Consider the following 19,183-nt stretch of genomic DNA (forward strand, 5'->3'; position numbering starts at 1 on the left):
AATTTTGGTATGCTACAACTGTTGACTTCGATGCTTGTGAAGCTTCATATGAGCTCTGATAAACCCATGAATTTGACAGATGTTGTGTAGTCAGTCAAGAGTGTTCACTGGCCTCCAGTGGTCACACTTAGTAACTACAACTAAGCGAATTTGCAAACTAAAGTACAGATAAAAATACAAAGATCAAATATACAAGGATGTATTGCAATAGCTGGTCTATGGTTGACCAACAACGTCTAACTCCACTAAGGCACATATGGTAAAAAGTTGAGTCAAAAGTGCAAGTGCATGTATCAGTCTATACACAAGGTAAACTGACCATTTCTTTTCATGTGACTGTCCTAACTGCACATGCATCTTTACATCATGGCATTGCTGGGTTGTCCATTTTGTTTTTCATACCGGCATCAAGACAGACAGAAAAGCATACCAGTACTTTCAGGGAAGCTTTAGAAATAAAACCTGTGTGTTAATACCCTTGAATAAAGCACAAAGAAAGAAAAAAGACTCTAGTTTAAAATCATTCCAGAATATCTTTTATTTCATTGCCCTTGTCCTATTCCCCATCATCCCTCATCCCTATTGCTGCACTCAATCATTACAAGGATATGGTGCTGATTCCATTTTACAGCAGAATAGATAAATAAATAAGTACAATTCATCTCACTACACGCAAAAAGAGAGAAAAAAAATCCATTCAAACCATTGATTTAATAAATATGCTTACATCTAGCTGTCCTCATTTATGTACATCCACATTGTTTATGCTTTGGGACGGTAATCAACTTAAAAAGCCTATACATTACTTCTATGTGTAAACCCCTTCAAAAAAATTGTTTCTTTTGTTTAAAAGTTGATGTTTTTTTCTATTTACCTTCAGTGAGTGGAATTCATCAGCTTTGCCTACATTACAAAGCCTTGCACTAGCAGCAGTGGCTGTGGGCAGCTGTATACAACCTGCTATTAATGGCCACAAAGAATTACTTTGCCTTTTTCAAGTCAAATGCTAACGGTCCCAGCACTGCAGGGCAAACTGCATGCATTGCCCTGTGCCCTGGTTTTGCATTATTTCTTTTTGTTTTCTTTTACCTGACATACTCTTTGTGCAAAGATGGATGAAAAGAAAGTTGTGAATTTATCAACTGTGCAGTCTGAACTTCAATGACTGTTTCAGTGGGCCAGTCCTTCATATAAACAAGGAGCATGCATACTAAACTGCTGATCACAGCCATATAGAGATGACTTAATGAATGACTGAATACATGAAATTGGATGTGGCTCAAACATTGAGATGCTCCACATGAAACAGTGTGGACAACAGTCCAGCTGCTACTCTCTTTACCTTATTAATTTAATTCTGATCTCAATCAGGAGGATTTTGGTCTAATTGCATGATGTCTGGGTTTAAACATAACTTCAGTCCTTGTTGTGTCAGTCCTACTGTTTTCCACTTTGGATAAGTCCTTGGCTGTCCCACAAGGTGTCAGTATTGTCACACATCTACAGTAGATATCCCCTTGAGCTACACTATACACAAAGACATCACGCTTGCTGTCATACAACTGTGGATTTTGGTTCTGTTTGGCTGGTAGGTTTAAATTGATGGAGGAGAGAAGAGAAGCAAGAGTGAAAGGAAGTAGGAATGGACTTTGTGTAACGTAAAAGTGCTGATGAGTTTCTGCTGCTGGGGACAGGGCATTTGATGGTTTGTTTGGGTGGATAGCAGGTAGCAGTGTATGGAAGATTAAACATGACTAAATGAAAACAAATATAACCAAGAATGTGAAAAACATTACACATTGTGTATTACGCATTTACTATGTCATAATCGGAAGAAAAACATGTTAAAAGGACAATCACTTAACTTTTTGTCTTGTTCAGTGTTGTCCAGCCAATGCAAGCCATTTTTTTCCTAAAAAAAGATTTAACATTTAAAACACATTGTCAATGCCAAAATGAAAAACAGCCAACACAGCTTGACGATGGGCTTATTATCACTGGAATTAGACATAACGTCACTACTGCTGATGAAAGTGATAGGTCTAAAAGTTTTTGCAAATAAGATTTTAAAAAAAAACAAACTTGCAGGTACAAAAGGTCTTCTTAAAGACATTTTCAAAAATGTAAAAATTTTTGTCTTTGTAGAACAAAAGCAACATTAACAGCTGATTGTTGGTAGTAATAAAGTAATGCACTGCAAAATACATCCACCCTGTAGTCTCACATTCAGCCCTTAAGGCAATTCAAGTTATTTATCTTGTAGACAGCCATTAGTGTTAGCATATCCTCCTCCGTTAAACCAATCAGTGTTTTCTGTAAGTGAACCCTAGCTAACTAACCCTAATGAGCTGTCAACACATATGGATAATTGTGCCAAGTTTGTACAACTTCCTGCAGTACAATCCATCCCTTAAAACTACAGATAATCATAAATGTAACTAAATGTACAGTCAATAGTAGCATCACAACAGCTGGCTAACTCACTGGAAACTGTTCTAATGTGAAGGGCTATCATCAGTGAATGTGCCAATGCAGACAAGCTCCATCTCTAAATTTGTGATCTTATGGCTGATTGTTTTTCATTTTGGCATCAGTGAAGTGTCTCTATTTTAGAAAATACAAAGACCCCTTGCCCCCTCAAATGAAACCTAATGACAATGTTTTGGATTTAGCATTGTCGATGCTGCTTTCTGTTGGACAATACTGAAATGGAGTAGTGCAACAAAAATGCAACACCTTTGTTGATGTTATTTGTTTTTAATGTGGCATGGAATATTCATGTCACAATGAAAAACAATTAACAGTTATTAAAGACTAAAAGCTAAATAACTGCCCTTTTAACATATGTTGTCATTTAATTATGACACAGTAAATGTATACATAAAAAGGAAATACATATGACAATGTGCATTGTATTTCACTTTATTTCTTTTTTTGATTTATTTTTATTTAGGCATTTAAATCTTCCACAGTAGAGCCAGATTTGGCTTGTTTTCCCAAAGCATGTTAAGTCTAAGGTGTCGCATCTTTGACCACTGCAGGTCAACGGTCAAAGCAGATCTTAGTATTAAGATGCTTAGGGGACAATGAGGTCTGCCGGCCTTCACATGGAGATGCTGCTGTAGAGCTGGTCAATCTTCTCCTTGAAGAACTCCTTCAGCTCCGGTCTCTTAGCCTTCAGTGTTGGAGTCAGGAGCCCGTTTTCAATGGAGAACATCTCATTGTGAATGTAGATGTTCTTCACCTTAATGCAAAAATGGAAAAGAATTGAAAAGATGAATGAGACCAAGACTCTTGACAGTCTCCCTCAAGTTAGCTGGCAGCTTTCGAATCCCTGGTTAGTGTAATGTCAGACAATATTGTTTTAGGAAACAAAAGCATTAGTGTAAAACCTGTAATAAATATTTTTGGGTCACACTTACTTACCCAAGGAAGTAAGCACCAATGTCAGTAACTTACCTCTGCTTGGATGATTTTGTTTTGTCTGTTGGATTAATCTTTATAATAAAATATATCATATTTATAAAGATGAAGACATTTACAATGTAATTAAGTATAACCGCGGTACATTTTACTGTTGGCTACTAATTAGCTCAACAGGAGTGATCTGTTAATAATTCTAGGACTCTACAAAGATATATTCATACCATTCATACAGTCATACTCTAGCCTTACGACAGATATTGTTGAAGATATTGTTCATATTTTGTAAAGACACTGAGGAAAATACTACTGCAATAAAAGGCAAACCAAATATCTTTATATTTTACATATTTTTGTCTGCTTACCTGCTCAAAAGAGTGGAGGCCACTGGCTTTGCCCAGACGCACCAAATCTTCAAGGATTGCCTTCTTTAGTTCCTGTTGACAAAAGAAGAAAGTTATCTTCATTAAAGCTCTTCAGTATTTGCATCCATCATAAACAATGTTATCTGAAGGTTGATTACATCTAGCGTGGGTTTGAGCCATGTGTCACTTACCGTGTTTTTACAGAGGTCCTTGTAGGTACCTAAAATGCGTTTCTTCTTGGCCCATTCAGGCATGACTTCAGGGTCAGGAACCACAATTCCCACCAAACAGGACTGGAAAGAGCAAACGCAAACATAAGGGGGGAGAAAGTCAAAAGATTGTCTACTAATTCAATCTTATATTTTGTTTAACTAAGAATCTGAGCAGAAGACCCACTCCATATTAGTCTATGGGACATTAAAGTGTATGTGTGTGAGTCTGTTTTTGCCTTTACCTGCAGACTGTCTCCATGAACATAGAGCTGTGCCACAGGTTCACTCCTGATGTAGATATTTTCGATCTTCTCAGGGGAGATGTACTCGCCCTGTGCCAACTTGAAGATATGCTTCTTCCTATCAATGATCTTCAGGGTGCCATTCTACAGGAGAAGAAAGGAAGAAAAGAAGATGAAAGGTCCTCATGTAAACACAACGCATTATTGTGTAACATAAAATACTTGATTACTGTGACTAAATACTGGAGTCTAATGTAAGCTGCATGTACGTACAGGTAACCATTTCCCAATATCTCCGGTGTGGAGCCAGCCGTCTGCATCCAGCGTCTCGGCCGTCCTCTCTGGGTCTTTGAGGTAGCCCTTGAACACGTTTGGTCCCTTCACACAAACCTAGATGAAAGATTAGAGAAGTGGTAAATGTTAGAGGTTAGTGTAATCTTATATCTGGCCTGGTTTCTCCAAGTCAAGTGGCATTGTACGATTTTAAATGTGCTTAAACTTAGCTCTCTGATATGTGTGGATACTGTGGCGAATACATACACATACTCATGTACATTGTGTATGTCCCTCTCTTACCTCTCCCTCTCCCTTAGAGGCAAAGTAGTTCTTCTCAGGAACATCCACCAGTTTAATGAGGTTGCATGGCAGCGGAGCCCCGACGTGACCTATTGGTCAGAACAAGAAAAATAAGAGACTGGCTAAAATAAGTTTTCTTCAGTTTTTCCTCACAGTTTTTACAGTGTAACTCTCTGTTGATTATTTCAGTGCTAATACTGCCAACTGAGGGAGTTTCCTAAAATTCAGATAACACATATGGTTACATTCATCAAAATGACTCTCAACATGTCAGTGAAAACTAAAGGAAAAGAAGGAAGCAAGATCAATCAGCATCTTTTCTCCAAAATAATGCAGATATCTCATGAAATACCAGAACTGAGCAGCAGGGGGTGATGCTAGATTGCATTTTGATGTGAGTCCACATGGTGAGTATTACCTAGGGTGATAGTCTTTTAATTACTGCCGCTACTGCAAGTAGCAGAACAGGCTGGGACACATACCATGTAGGCTTACCACATAAGTTGTTAGTGTGATATGCAGTTACACAACATATAACATCGTTCCATTTCTTTCTCAGTGTTGGGTTAGATGAAGATGAAAAAGATGAAGAGGATTAATGTTTGCTGTTTTCAGCATTCATGCTCCTTAAGTCAATTTCAAAGAAACCTGGTTTACTACTGCCCTCTTCTAGAATCACTTGAGAAAGCTCACATCCTACAATGTTGTCTCAGTGCCTCCATTAAAGTCCATTACCTTTATGCTGAGCACATTGTAAATGAGGAGACTTTGATTTTTACATTAGCAAAGTTTTACCACAGCACAAGTTAATTATCAGTGGCTGAACTGTACCTGAGCTTGAGATTAAATTTTATGTGCAGTCCATATATTTCTTATTCTTTTCCCGATTCAGATATAAATAAATTAAAATGTGTATGCAGTAGCTGTTTTATACTATAAGATACATGCCAGTGAGTTAGCCTATATGTCAGTGCAATCTTCTGCGCATGATCTATGTAAAGGATTAACAAGACATTAATTACACTACAACTAATAATCAGATTCTGAAAACGCTAAAGCTGACATGCTTTTTTATGCTGTTTTAAGTACAGCATAAAACCCTTAATAAAAATGTCTATAACTGACAAACATAACTCAAAGAGATTCCTCCGTATCCCAGTGTACACAATCTGTATCTTGACTTTCACAATAATTAAAATCCTGACCCACCTTGTTCTTTATTTTGGTGAATTTAATAAAAGATCAAGCTCCTCAATGTGGTTTACCTACTGAGCCTTTTTTATACAACACAAATTTTTGTTAAAGCTCTGTCTACACATTTTAAACTAATGTAAGCGAGCAGGTGATGGCATGTTCCATCGGGCTCCGCGGAACAGCATTCAGCTATGAGCTGATGTTGAGGTGGTATTTTTCCATCTTACCTCTACATTTAGTGTTACTCGTGTGTGAGCGGTCAACCAGCCACAGCCAAAGCCGACTTCGAATGAAAGCCCCGGCATGTATGTTGATTAATATATATACATATATGAATGTGTTTTTTTAACTGCAAAAGTCACCTCTCTGAACTCTAAACTATTTGCTATAGGGATAACCCTGAGAATATTCTAGATTTGGCATTTTCATACAGACCTCTGATTTTGGAAGAAATTCAGAAAACATTTAATATAATAATCAGAAGTTTAATACATGAACCTTAGAATTATCGTTATCTGTTTTAGTTAGTTTTAGTTTTCACCCTCAAAAGACAAATGTCATTACTCTGAAAAAGATACTATGAAAATGCGCCACCTTATGTTGGTTTAACTTTATCTATAAATATATCATTTGATGACTGTTTTCATAGAGATCACATGGAAAATAACCATCAGTGCCAAGAGGTTTAACACAGCAGTAAATACAGGTAGTTATGACAGAAAATTCATTTTTGCACTTGAATGTTGATTTTGGAAATCACCTACACAGACATTATGACTGTTAATAATGTGGCCAAACAACTTTTTCCTCTGTCTCCCTTCCAGGCCTCTCCCTTTTTCTTTCCTTAATCTAACGACACGCACCCCCGTCTATTGCAGTCTATTGCATTCTATAAACTGTTCATCGGTCATATCATTATCTGAGCTGCACAGTGCAGTTTCTAACACCGTCATCAGAAACATTTTGATGGCAGGTTGATTTAGGCAGCAGTGGTGACAACAGAATTCACTCATCAAGATTAGAGACACAGTGACCTCAATTAAACACTATTCCCAGCGTGGGAGTTGTTTACTCCTTAAAATCATGACTCAACCACATCATTTTTAGACCTTTGAACTGAACCTTCGGTCAAGTAAACATGTTAACTGAGTTGGGGAGAGATAAGGATCCGTGTTTCTTTTCTAGGTCTGTTGCATAAACGTTGGCTCACCTGGGGTCCAGTCTCCAGGTGTGGTGAAGGTGCAGCCAGCTGTGCACTCTGTCTGGCCGTACGCTTCGTACACCTATGCACAGACACATACAATGTTGAGAGGAGGGCGGTGGCCACTTGGGGGCAGTGGGAATAGGTTACAATAATGACATATCATCATCTTTAAAATTGACAAGGTGAACTTGTTAGCAAACAGCTGCATATTTACACATACAGAAGTAACAGAGCAACACTATCATTCATTAAGTCATGTTTCTCGACACTTTGGTCCAACTCCTGAGGGAAATTTCTGGCACTTTAGTTGGTAAATATTCCCTTATGTTATGTTGACTTTGTCTGTCTGCTATTTGCTGCCGTGCAGGTGGTGTGCAGGGTGTCTTAATAGTTTACAGCTGTGATGAGTTGTGATGAGCAATGAACTGAAAGCCGCTATAAAGCCCTGTAAATAGTCCAGCTTAGATTCAGCACCACAAGTGAACCCTTTCGTATTGTTTTGTCATTATCATTTGGTAAATTGTTACATAAAAATATTGATTATAGCCACTTACAGGTTAGACCTAGGCTTAGATTAAAGATGGGGTAAGGGTTAGGCAAATGTTTATGATAATTAGGTCTAGGGCCTTGAGAATTCATTATGCAAATGAGGTTCCTTACCAGAACAGAAGTGTAGACAAATGTGTGTGTGTTTGCTTTACCTGGCATCCCAGAGCTGCTCTGAGGAATCCCAGGACACTGGGCGAGGTAGGAGCCGCTCCTGTTATAATCATCCTCAACCTTCCTCCCAGGCTGGCCTGTTCAAAGGAGAAACACATTATTAATACAGTGAGGTCTTAATTTCTGTTTTCTTAAAGTAATAATTCTAATGATAATGATAATAACACTGATAACAAACAAATTTATTGATGTTGATATTGGATTGGAAAGAATGAACTTTAAAGGCCATAAAAAACCCTTTTTTTCACTATAAGCATTGGAGGTTATTTTTCAAGACAGATTTCAGTGGTTTTTTCTCTCTCTCTCTGAGCTCTTCTCACTGTTTTGAAGTGGCTTCACTCAATTAGAGAAAGGATGTGTCTCGTACCCCCGGATACCAAACAGGATTTAGTAACATTTGAATCAGAGTTTGATGACAGTTGGTAGCCTCATTTGCCAGTGAAATCTAAACAAACACACCCACACAGTCCTGATGAAGCAGATTAACCGAGTTAAGTTTAGCCACCAGTGTTTAATGTTATGAAATACTTAAGATTTGAAACTATGTTTTCAGGGGCTTTAAGTATAACTACATAGAGGTCACTTGGGAGATTATTATGAGAGGTTTAACAACATAATGAAACACACTAGAGGGTTAATATAGGCAATTATGATAGCTACTTGTGTGTTTAAATTGGATTTTAAAGACTAAAATCTGACTATAAAAATACTATACACTGCTGATAGTTTAATTGCTTTATGTTTTTGAACTTACTTACTTACTTACTTACTTGCAACTACTTGCTGATGCACAAAGGAAGAGTATCAAACTGATGTGACATTCTACCACTCTTAGGGTATTATGAAAGAACTTTCTTTAGAAATGCATTGAAATAAACAAGCAGTGGTGGTACTTTGGGTGAAAAACACAATGGGAAAGTCTGACTTTGACCTGACTGTGTTATGTGGATTTCTGAAATGCACTGAGCAACAGGAGTGTATGATGTGATGGTCCCACGTATAGTTCAGGGAGTGGAAACACTGTTTACCTGAATCTTACTGAAAAAGATTTTGTCCCAGATACTGTCACTGCGAATGATCCCGCTGCTGACCTCAGCACCTTTTCTCTTGGCAGCAAAGTTGAGCAGCCAACGCTTCAACGGGCTGTTAGCCTGGCTAAAGATCTGCAGAAGAGACAAAGACAAAACACTCATTTTTTGGGATAGGATTGATCAGGGACAGTCCCCTCTCTTTCCAGCTGCTACAGTGCTGGATGGCCAAGATCTTTACATGACTCATAAACATAGGGCTAACCAATTTCAACTGAATTTCAAACCACAAATCCCTGTCAGTGTGGGAGTCACAACCATGAACAGTGCCAATTTCACAGCTGATGTTTTTTTTCTGGAGAAAATCACAATCACTTAATAAGCTAAATTGCTTCCAGTTTCTTTGAGAGCCTTGTCTATATCTGTTCATCTCACCTTATCGTACATGCGGTTGAGCAGTCGAGGCACAACAGGGAAAATGGTTGGCCGCAGGGCCTTCATGTCATCTGGGAGGAGGCGGATGTCACCCTGATAGAACCCGATCCGTCCTCCATGGCAGTACACCACAGACTGCAGAGACAGACACATAACACAAAAACAAACCTTAAAGCTATTTGGTATATTACATAGATCTATTACATTAGACACTCAAAGATCAGATAATTACCAGCAATTAATGGAAATTAATAGGAGAGAAAATAAATCTTTATTTTTATAATATACATGTAATAATACATCTATAATAATCTATAAACGTAATATTGTGGTTACCAAGTGCTGTGTGGCTGTAACAACACCTCACAGTTAACTGTGCTACACGGGATAAGAGATATATTACAAATAGATAAATTACTGTGTACTTACTGTACTCTATTACCATTACTAATAGCTTGCAAGCACTTGTTGGGCATTCATGTGAAGTACCAGTTTATGTATCAGTCATCATACTTGTCGTAAAAGGTTAGGGTTCTCATTCCCACACTCATGACATGTCCTATGTCATTCAGCAAAAAGAGGAACTTCTGTGTTAATGTCTGAATATGCATGGGTGCACTGGAAAATGCTAGGTCAGTGGTTGTTAAAATAGAGAGGAGCTTATGCACATGCACATTAGGATCTACACACTTTATCTTACTTTAAATGTGATAAGATAGAAATACTAGTGTTTGAAAGTCATTCATTGTTACTATCAGTGACGGAAGAAGTACTGATCATTTATACTTAAGTAAAAGTACCAGAACAACAATGTACAGATTTTCCATTACAGGTAAAAGTAAAGGGATTTGGCCGCCTTCAGAGGTTCACAAAATAAATCTAGGGGGTTATGAGATGAATAATGGAGGAGATTTGTTTCCTTTTCTCTAATCTTTGATTTTTTGGGGTGAAATATTGGATAATTTCACCATTATTACCCACCTCCTTTTTATGTAAGACATCAAAATCTTTAACAATACATTTTTGTTAATGTAAAGTCTTAATCTGATCTAGGAACTGTTAGATAAATGTAGTGGAGAAAAACACTGCTGTGTTTTCCCACTCGTATGGGGTGAAGAAGAAGTAAAAAACAAACAAACAAACAAAAAAAAAAAACAAAAAACAACAAAAGAAGTGAAATGTGGCCTCAAATGGAAACAATAAAGAACATTCTACACTCCGAGAGGATGAACTCAAGTTAGCAGCAGCAGAAGTGACTCATTATCCAGTAATGATCTACTTATCATCACTGAAACTTCTGACTGCTCCTGCTTCTGGTGCTACTGATCACAGTTTAACCATTCTGACTCAAATCAATATTGTAGTACAAAACTGACAAGGAGGGTATTTAAATTAGAGTTGCTGTATGATTAGTTTGTGTTATGTTCACACGCCTTGCAGATTGTGACACTTCCACAGACTGACTGAGGATCAACCCAGCACACATCCTTTTGCTGTCAAGCAGCTGTGAAAAATTGCTTCCTGTTTCTGAGGCCATCTGGGGACACAGAGAAGCAGAGGGTCCACCCTCATTTTTCCATTTTGATCGAGACACCACCAGTATTAGACATGGAGTGTGGTGCGTTTGTGTGCATGTGCGAGACTCTTGAACTTGCTTCTTGTTGTTTGACCTGATGTGCTGCTTTGTGGGGGAGTTAGGTGGTTTCCTGCGTCTGAGTCTCACGCCGCTGACAACGCTACTGCACGCTGCAGGAAAACAAATCAGGCTGGTTCAGCCTGATGCAACCCGAATGGCCACACACACATACACACACACAGGACCACACATAAACATACACCCTTAATGACCCAGTTAATGGAATGATAATACCTAAGACTGAAGGACTATTATAAAGGTTCAGCAAAGCTTATGGTCATTTAAGGAGACAAAAATGCAGCCTCACTACATCCTCTTTAAGTGGTTTAATGTTTAATGTCATGTTCTGTGACAGATCTGGAATCAGTAATGAAAAGCCCTTGATTGACAGGTTTAGCTTCACAGATACTGAGTTAAAACAACCTCCTCTTGCCGTTAACTGTCCTATTTGTTGTCGACAGTCAGTCAAAACCTGATGGAAACTTCTGTTGGGAAACGAAAGCTTGCAAGAGATGAGAAACTGATGCTAAAGAGCCAACAGTATATGAAGATTTGTTTAAGAATAAACATTTAAACTTACATAATGTTGTACTGTTAACTATTCTTTTGCTTTTAGCTGGAGGTAGTGACATGGCTACTACAAGGTGAACACACAAAAAAAGCTAGAACAGTTGAACACTGAACAGCAGTGCTGCTATTGAGGTGTATGCTGTGGTTTTGACAGATGACATGAACGCAAAGGGGCTCGTAAATAATGATGCAACCTATTTATGTCTTTGTTTGATCTGCATACTGCTGCGCATGTGTGTGTGTTTTCCTGCATCTCGGAGGAATGTTTGACCTTGGCAGGGCAGAGGGACAGGGAAAATCCTCTGATGTAAAGTATCCCTGTGGCAGCAGTGCTCTGGGATGAACAGAAATACTCCAACTTTTCTCTCTGTGAATTCCATAATTGAGGCCAGACTCTGAGTAATACTGAAACTCAAATAAGCCAAGTTGTTTTCCACAGTTTGACAGTAGACTCTTTGTAAAATTCACACTGTAAGGACACATGATGAATGCGTTTCAACAAAAACTTAATTCTTCAGGCTGCAGCATCACACTTACACACAAACACACTTACATATGCCAGTTTCAATCCCAAATATGGTAAGAGGTGTACTGGAGGAGAAATCTAATTAGTGACCAGCTGTAGGTAAACACAGGTTTTACACAGGTTTTACAGTAAATGAGTCCCTGCAGTGTATGTAAATGCATGCTCTCTGATTTACTGCCTTAAACTGATTTCTCTCAGTAACATGTTGTGCATATAGACTGAAAGTTCTCAGACATCTGCATGTACTTTAGTGTGTGTGTGTGTGTGTGTGTGTGTGTGTGTGTGTGTGTGTGTGTGTGCGTGTGCTTCTGTAGACTAGGAAATTATGTAACATGCACATGGCATTTTTCCTCAGAGCTGGAAAGCAAAAACCATTAAAAAAAAAAAGAAAGGGAAAGCGGGGGAAAAAAATACCTCTCCCCACCTCCTTGTCCCTCCTACACACGAGATAATCTCAAATTAACACCCACCTTCCCTGATGTCATACATCAAATCCTTCCTCTGACCCCACTACTATCCTAACATTTAGAAAATCATAAACACACGCTGTAATTATCTCATTCCTGAGGTAACAGACCTCAGTTCAGCCCACTCACCTCGATAAGTCTCTCAAACATGTGAGCCAGTGGCAGGAAGGAAATGAGGCAATCATCTTGGTTGGGGAAAATGACTTTCTGCAGGAGACAGAGGGATAGGAATCAGTCAGGTGGCGCTAAAAACGATTTCGCAACACAGCAATGTAATCAAAACTCAAAGTTGCATGGACAGCAATGCAAGGAAAATAACTCCAGACTGATGAATCACTGAACAAAGTCAGACCATGTCATGAAATCATCCCAAAACCTTGATGATTTGAGGGGACCGTAACATTTATCACTTACATCTGTTACTTTGAGGAAGCCTGAGAAATCAGCCACCACGTTCCCATGGGTTAGCATGACTCCTTTTGGGTTTCCTGCAGACAGAAAAGACAAAAAATCAACTGGAGGGGTTGACAAAAGGAATATGACCTGGAAAGACACACCTCAGCAGAATTTCCTCAGAATTTTTCTGACATGTCTTGGAAAAGAGAGATCATTTGTACTAACAAAGGGGCTTTTGTGTTGCCAGTGATCCAGATTGTCTCACCTTGTTTAATACTTGTCTCACCTGCACATTTGAAGCCTGCTTGTGTTACCTGTACACACTCATAATAGAGTGTGATGTGTGCCTGAAAAGACTAGTTTTTAAAATATAAGACACTCATCTCTAATCACTAGTTTAATCATGAGATATCAAAATTTGTGAATATTGATTTTTTTCAGGTTACTTTGCCTCTAAAATCTGTACATATAGATTTAAATATTTTACTCAAATTACCATTTGCCATGTGCCACCATTATTTTATTAAATGGAAAATTAGGAGTCTATGATGTCACAACTTAAAATTCTTCCTTCCCTGTGAAAACAAAAGAGTGCCTGGTAGTTCCTATAAGAGACTAAAATGCCAATTGCTGTCCCCAGTTACTGTAATGTCATTCCTCAGTCACTTGTACAGACCTACAGTCGTTTATATGAAGCAATGACTCTAAAATAAAGTGGGTTCCTCTTTCTACTCATGCCATCTGACTCACACAGCTGTGAACAATCTGGTAGATTGAGAGCTGAATAGATGTTGCAATAAAGACTGAGGGAATTCTCTGGAAATGCAGAGGCGAGGAAAGGAAACTTAACCCTGTGCTGGAGTGGCAGCACGTCTTTCTCAATGCCACCAGGTGGCAGTGTTTTCAGCACACCAGTGGACTCTGAGCTTGCAACTGGTGTCATTTGTAAACTGACACTCAGCCAGTCCTCACATGACCTGGCTTTTTGTTCCCCCATCAGTTGGTTTCAGCGGTTGTTGTCATGTTATTGTGGGATAGGAAAAGGCAGAAGTCTCTTCCTCACTTTCATGAATGTGGCAGTCTCTCAACATGTCAGAACATGCAGGGGAATCCAGAGTGAACACTGACTACATGTAACGAGAAGAGGGAGAGTGTAAATTCTCCTCTTGCTATTGGGTTACTCTGCTGTTGTGATGAAACTGGATTCATTTACAGGAAATGCTTACATCTGCTTGTCTCTCTTTGGAGAGTAGAGTATTTCCCGGAATAATGAAGGAGCTGTCCTATTGGAAATACAAATTTCAATGTAGAATTTCAAAGATAATTAGACTGTATTACACAGACATAACCAATGACTGAATTTCAGTAACATTTTCTGTTTGACATATCTAACAAAAATGACTCAACATTTACAGTATTCATTGCTTTAGCAGTCATAGCATTCAGCTACAGAATGATTTATCTTAATCTTTAATATTTCAAATATATGACACCCCACTTGTCTTTATCATTATCATTAATCAAAAGTTTAATCTACAGTCAGACGTCATGAGTGCTTTTATTTTCAGCATGGGTGATCCCAGTTTGAACTGGCACACCACCTGAACCTGGCGGTGTTTGTGACATGCTGTATCCACTGAGTCACATGGCATCAACATCTTGAAAAGCAAAGGGCTGGTGACTGAGTCTGCAGCCACACCACTGTGTTATCAGAGAGACAGACAGTATACGACTGCTTGCGAGCCAGCAGAGTGTTGTCGCTTTGAATTTTTTAACTCAAAAGTCGTGAGAATCTTATGAAGCAAGATGAGAAATGTTTGTGCCGCATCTGATCGACTTCTGCTTTGAAAATAGTGTTGTTCCATTGACCTGAAAAGGAATTTTACTAAACATTTTATGACTAGAGCAGGTGTGTCAGCAGGTTGTCCTGTCTGACCTGTTAATTAAATGTAGAGCGAGTGTTTAATCAAAGATTATGCGTAATGTAACTGGCTGATTCAGTCATTCATTCATGTCATTTTGAAATAGTTAAATGCAAAGTGACCTGTCTGCATGTTTGCTCTCTGCACTAACACTGGTTAAGTCTGTTTTATAACCTGCCTTGTAAATACATAAACATCTTAGAGAACAAAAAACATTGTGAGTCAGAGTTCCTTACTGTTAGACAAGAATTTAAGGGAGCAGTTTCAGTTAAATTAACTCATCCTTTTGTAAGTGCAGTAGTTAATACATCACAAACACATGATACATACACAACATATAATTATAGTAAGGCATTCAGTGTTCCTTGGTTTGGTATGGTGCATCATGGGAATTTTTTTTTTTTGCATGGGGATCCTTATGGAGAGGCAAATTAACAGAAGGAAAAAGTAACTATTTGTATCGTAAATGTGTATTTTTAAATACCAAACCCATTGTTATGTATTATTTTTTTAGTGTGTCATGTCTGATGTGTGATTGGCCCTGCTGTTAGCAGGCTGCAAAATAACAGCTATTCAAAACTAGCACTGTTAGCCACTTAGATGCTTCACTCATGTTCTTGTAATCTCTCAGCACCAAACACAAATGAAATATGCTATTCACTTATTTATACAATTAATACCTGTGGTTCCACTGGTGAAACACACAATGGACAGGTCGTCTGGTGCTGGTGGCTGTGGAGAAAAAAAATTATGTTAGAAGACATGTAACTTAATCACTGAATGAAACTCTACTTTGAACTTTGTACTTTCCTCAAATGCAGGCTGCACAAACACGTGTCATTACAGAGTGAGGACTATTGGATGTGCTGAGCTGCATTCATAATTTTTTGGCTCAGTCCCGCTTCTTTATCATCACAACAGTAATACATGTCCCATTCATGTGTAGGTTGCCAATAAGCTGTCATCAAGCCTATTTCATCATGCATTCAGCATGTGCATTCAATGTACATTCTATTCACAGTAAATCTCTCTCTGGTTTTCAACAGAGTAAACACTCGCATAGCTGGCTGATATCCAATAGCCAGAGCATTGTGGCTGAAGTGGGAGCGTTTAACCTGTAAAACCAGGAAAGATGTGAATGAAGCCATGTGAGATCTGTCAGGAAATTTTTTGGACTGAAAAACAATTGTGAAAGCTTACTGCAACACTATTTGCTATTTTGTTGCTTATTCATAATGTTGCAGGTTGTTACATTAATCACTTGTCAGGCTCTCAACAAGTTCAGTTACATATGTCATTCAATTAACTGACTTCATATTTACACCATAAAGAAATAACTCGTCATCATTTATGCTTAAAACAAGACTAAGTGTCTACAGCCTAAAGGGTGTGTGAGGTTGTTATTACTGTCGGCACAGCTTTGCTTTGAGCTAAATACTGATGTCAGGATGTTTACAACGGCAGTTTTTACATGCTGATGTTCACTATCTTAGCTTAGCATGTTAGCATGGTAACATTTCCTAATTGGTATTAAACAAAAAGTATGATCTTCTGGGGAACATGAATGTCTGCACAAAATGCTGCAACACTGCATCATGCTGTTAGCATGACTAAAAGTGCTGCACAGTACATCTTTCCCAGAGTATGGTGGAACTGTGGCTTAGTACTTACTATAGGTTTTCTGTAGTGCTCTCTGCCCAGAGCCTGTGAGAAAAAACGAGATGGAAGAAACTATTACTAGTGGACTTGATACTTGACATGCATAAATAACATTACTGGATATAGCTTTAGTGTTATTTCCTATGACTCCTTGAACAGTGAGTGTCTTCTGATGTCTGCCAGTTACTTTTCTAAATCAAGGACTATAACATGTGGGTCAGTCTTGACCAGAACATGTGTGATTTGTCCTCATCTGTTTACCAAACATTTGTGGTTCTGTCTTGGTGGAAAGCAAATGTACTTAGAAAGCCATCTCTAGAAGTATGAAATGATCTCAGTGTAGATTGAGCTCAACAGCATTTACAAGAACTCCTTTTGTTTATTTTAAGCCAGGTGTCTATCACACTGGTACAGTTCCACAATGAGTTGATCATGTGACACGAACATGTGACTTCCTGCTACCTTCCTGTGCTTGTTTTAATTCTACAACTCACTAGGATGTCCTCATAGTGCTATAAATCCCTTGTATGTTTTATTCAAGTACACAAAATGTTTTGTAATGTGTTCCAACAGAAAGAAGGACAAGAAAAGAAATATACATCTATCACAAACTGCTATGATCGTCTGGATCTGGATATGGGAATGAAAATAGCAGTGAAATTACTGTAAATGCCCAAATTAGACATAGGGGTCTATTTCAACGTAGTATGTGCTGTCTGTGTGTGGCTTTGTGATTATGAAAGGCCACATTTGTCAGATTCTGTAGACTTGAGTAGATAAAGACCTTATCTAACATGCCTAAGAAGCAACACAAATTTTTGATTGTGTGTTGACTGAATCCACCCATGAGTTTGTTATGACTGGCTGTTCAGGGAATTTCAGCGTGTGCATAGTTGAGTCTCACGACTGTTACGAAAAGTATGGCATTGCTGCATGTCATTGGTTATGACAGTATGGCGTTGCTGCATGTCACTGGTTATGACACGAAATAGCTCTCGCCAGCACTAGTTTTATTCATTCCTTACATACAGTACAGTGTTATTGAGCAAATTCAGCAACAGTTGCTTGATTACTTTTGCCCACTTCCCCTTGAATAGTCTATAGAGAGCTAGCAAGAAAACCTGATTGGATTTATTGACATGTAACAACATTTAAGAGGATTTAAATAATTCTAAGTATGACTCATTGTGTTTGTATTTAGATGAAGCTAGAGTCTAGCAAACCTGGTGAATAAATCTGACTAGCATAGCAGGTGTCAGAGATGCTCTTAAAAACTAACTTTAACTACTTTGAGTATTTTCTCGTTTCCATGATGGGGCCAGCTGACTGTAATCATTTCATATATATTTCTTATGATATAGTTTGCATGACTTGCACGCAGCCAATTCCCCTAACAGACCCTTTATAGCTTTGCAGAGATTTTTTGTCCCCCTATGTCACACCTCGACTTCCTGTATGGCCTGCACATGGACACTGCAGTCCCTGCCGCGCTCCACGAGGGCAGAGTCGAAGGCGTCCATCAGGACGATTCTCTGCAGGCCCGGAGTCTCCTTTCGCTCCACATTGTCCAGAAGCACCTGAGCTTTCTCTACTTTGTCGCAGATGACCGTGGAGATGTCAGCTGGAATGACACAAGCACGCAAGAGCACACGCACCCTTGTGTGATTATCAGCAGAATAGGAAACAAACAAAAAAAAGAAACAAGACAAAAAAAAAAAAAAGACCCAGACGTGGGTTGGGGGATTCAATTGAAATTTGATAAGATTTGCAGGTCATGCTGCTGTGATGTTATGACTATCTTCAGTTCAGACATAAACTCAGTCCATTTTTAGTTCACACAAATGTGATTGCGATTCAGCACAAAAGTAGACCTATATAAGCAAACAGCTCAGCAGCATCCCATTTGCAATAAAGTTCTCACATCATTAGGTTTCTGTGGCTTTTGCAGTCTTTAAACAAGCTTTTAACCAGGAAGTAACAGACTGTGTATGAAACTGACAATGATGTTTTCAGTCATCAGTGAGTGGAGTTCCACTGCTAAAAGCTACAGAATCAGTCACACAGATATGAGCTGTTTCAAAACACTGAATTTGAAGTGAGTAAAAACCCTTAACTGTCTCATGATGCTATGGTTTCACTAAAGTTATTTAGATGAAGGTTTATTCCATCAATGAGGTGAGAATTGTTGGTTGTATTTGCATCTCATATTCAATTCTCCTGAGTGACTCTGTGTGTTTTCTTACCAGTATTGATGATGAACCGTATGGCATCTGGGCCCAGAGTGTCATATAGAGGAACCACCACCATGGAGTAGGTGTAGCAAGCTAGCTCTGAGATGATCCACTGTGATCACACACAGTCAGGGGTCAAGGGTCAGAGGTTAGAGTACATTCATCCATTGGTAATTTAGACACATTCATTTTCCAAGGCTAATCTGTTCAAACATGAGAGGATCCATGAGTAGAACAGTGTGTGCAGTTTTTGAGTGTGTGTGTGTTTGTTTACATCAATGGTCGGCATGAACGAAGCCATCTGTAAAATGGTTTACCCTGTCTGAACATAATGTTGTGATAGGGAGAAGCAGAACGTGAGAAAGTTAGAGAGCCAG

General features: G+C 38.6%; 2 protein-coding genes across 6 annotated transcripts in view; one reads left to right on the forward strand and one right to left on the reverse strand.

The window, feature by feature from the left end:
* Positions 1 to 19,183, forward strand: part of irf1b (interferon regulatory factor 1b) — a 323,207-nt gene that overhangs the window by 272,754 nt on the left and 31,270 nt on the right. The gene's annotated exons all lie outside the window — the stretch shown is intronic.
* The window catches only part of acsl6 (acyl-CoA synthetase long chain family member 6), a 39,870-nt gene continuing 21,200 nt past the window's right edge, over positions 514 to 19,183 (reverse strand). For all 5 annotated transcript variants that reach the window (XM_051078813.1, XM_051078811.1, XM_018691607.2 and 2 more), the window contains 16 exons: positions 18,819 to 18,918; positions 18,018 to 18,196; positions 16,588 to 16,620; positions 15,597 to 15,648; positions 13,013 to 13,086; positions 12,728 to 12,805; positions 9,400 to 9,534; positions 8,965 to 9,099; positions 7,918 to 8,013; positions 7,223 to 7,295; positions 4,819 to 4,907; positions 4,516 to 4,632; positions 4,243 to 4,386; positions 3,980 to 4,081; positions 3,789 to 3,860; positions 514 to 3,244 (listed from right to left, as the gene is read on the reverse strand). In XM_051078813.1, coding sequence (XP_050934770.1) covers positions 3,104 to 3,244; positions 3,789 to 3,860; positions 3,980 to 4,081; positions 4,243 to 4,386; positions 4,516 to 4,632; positions 4,819 to 4,907; positions 7,223 to 7,295; positions 7,918 to 8,013; positions 8,965 to 9,099; positions 9,400 to 9,534; positions 12,728 to 12,805; positions 13,013 to 13,086; positions 15,597 to 15,648; positions 16,588 to 16,620; positions 18,018 to 18,196; positions 18,819 to 18,918 — 1,620 coding nt within the window. In that variant the 3' untranslated portion in view covers positions 514 to 3,103. The remainder of the gene's footprint in view (positions 3,245 to 3,788; positions 3,861 to 3,979; positions 4,082 to 4,242; positions 4,387 to 4,515; positions 4,633 to 4,818; positions 4,908 to 7,222; positions 7,296 to 7,917; positions 8,014 to 8,964; positions 9,100 to 9,399; positions 9,535 to 12,727; positions 12,806 to 13,012; positions 13,087 to 15,596; positions 15,649 to 16,587; positions 16,621 to 18,017; positions 18,197 to 18,818; positions 18,919 to 19,183) is intronic.

This window comes from Lates calcarifer, linkage group LG20, assembly GCF_001640805.2.
Source record: "Lates calcarifer isolate ASB-BC8 linkage group LG20, TLL_Latcal_v3, whole genome shotgun sequence".
In the NCBI taxonomy this organism is placed as follows: domain Eukaryota; kingdom Metazoa; phylum Chordata; class Actinopteri; family Centropomidae; genus Lates; species Lates calcarifer.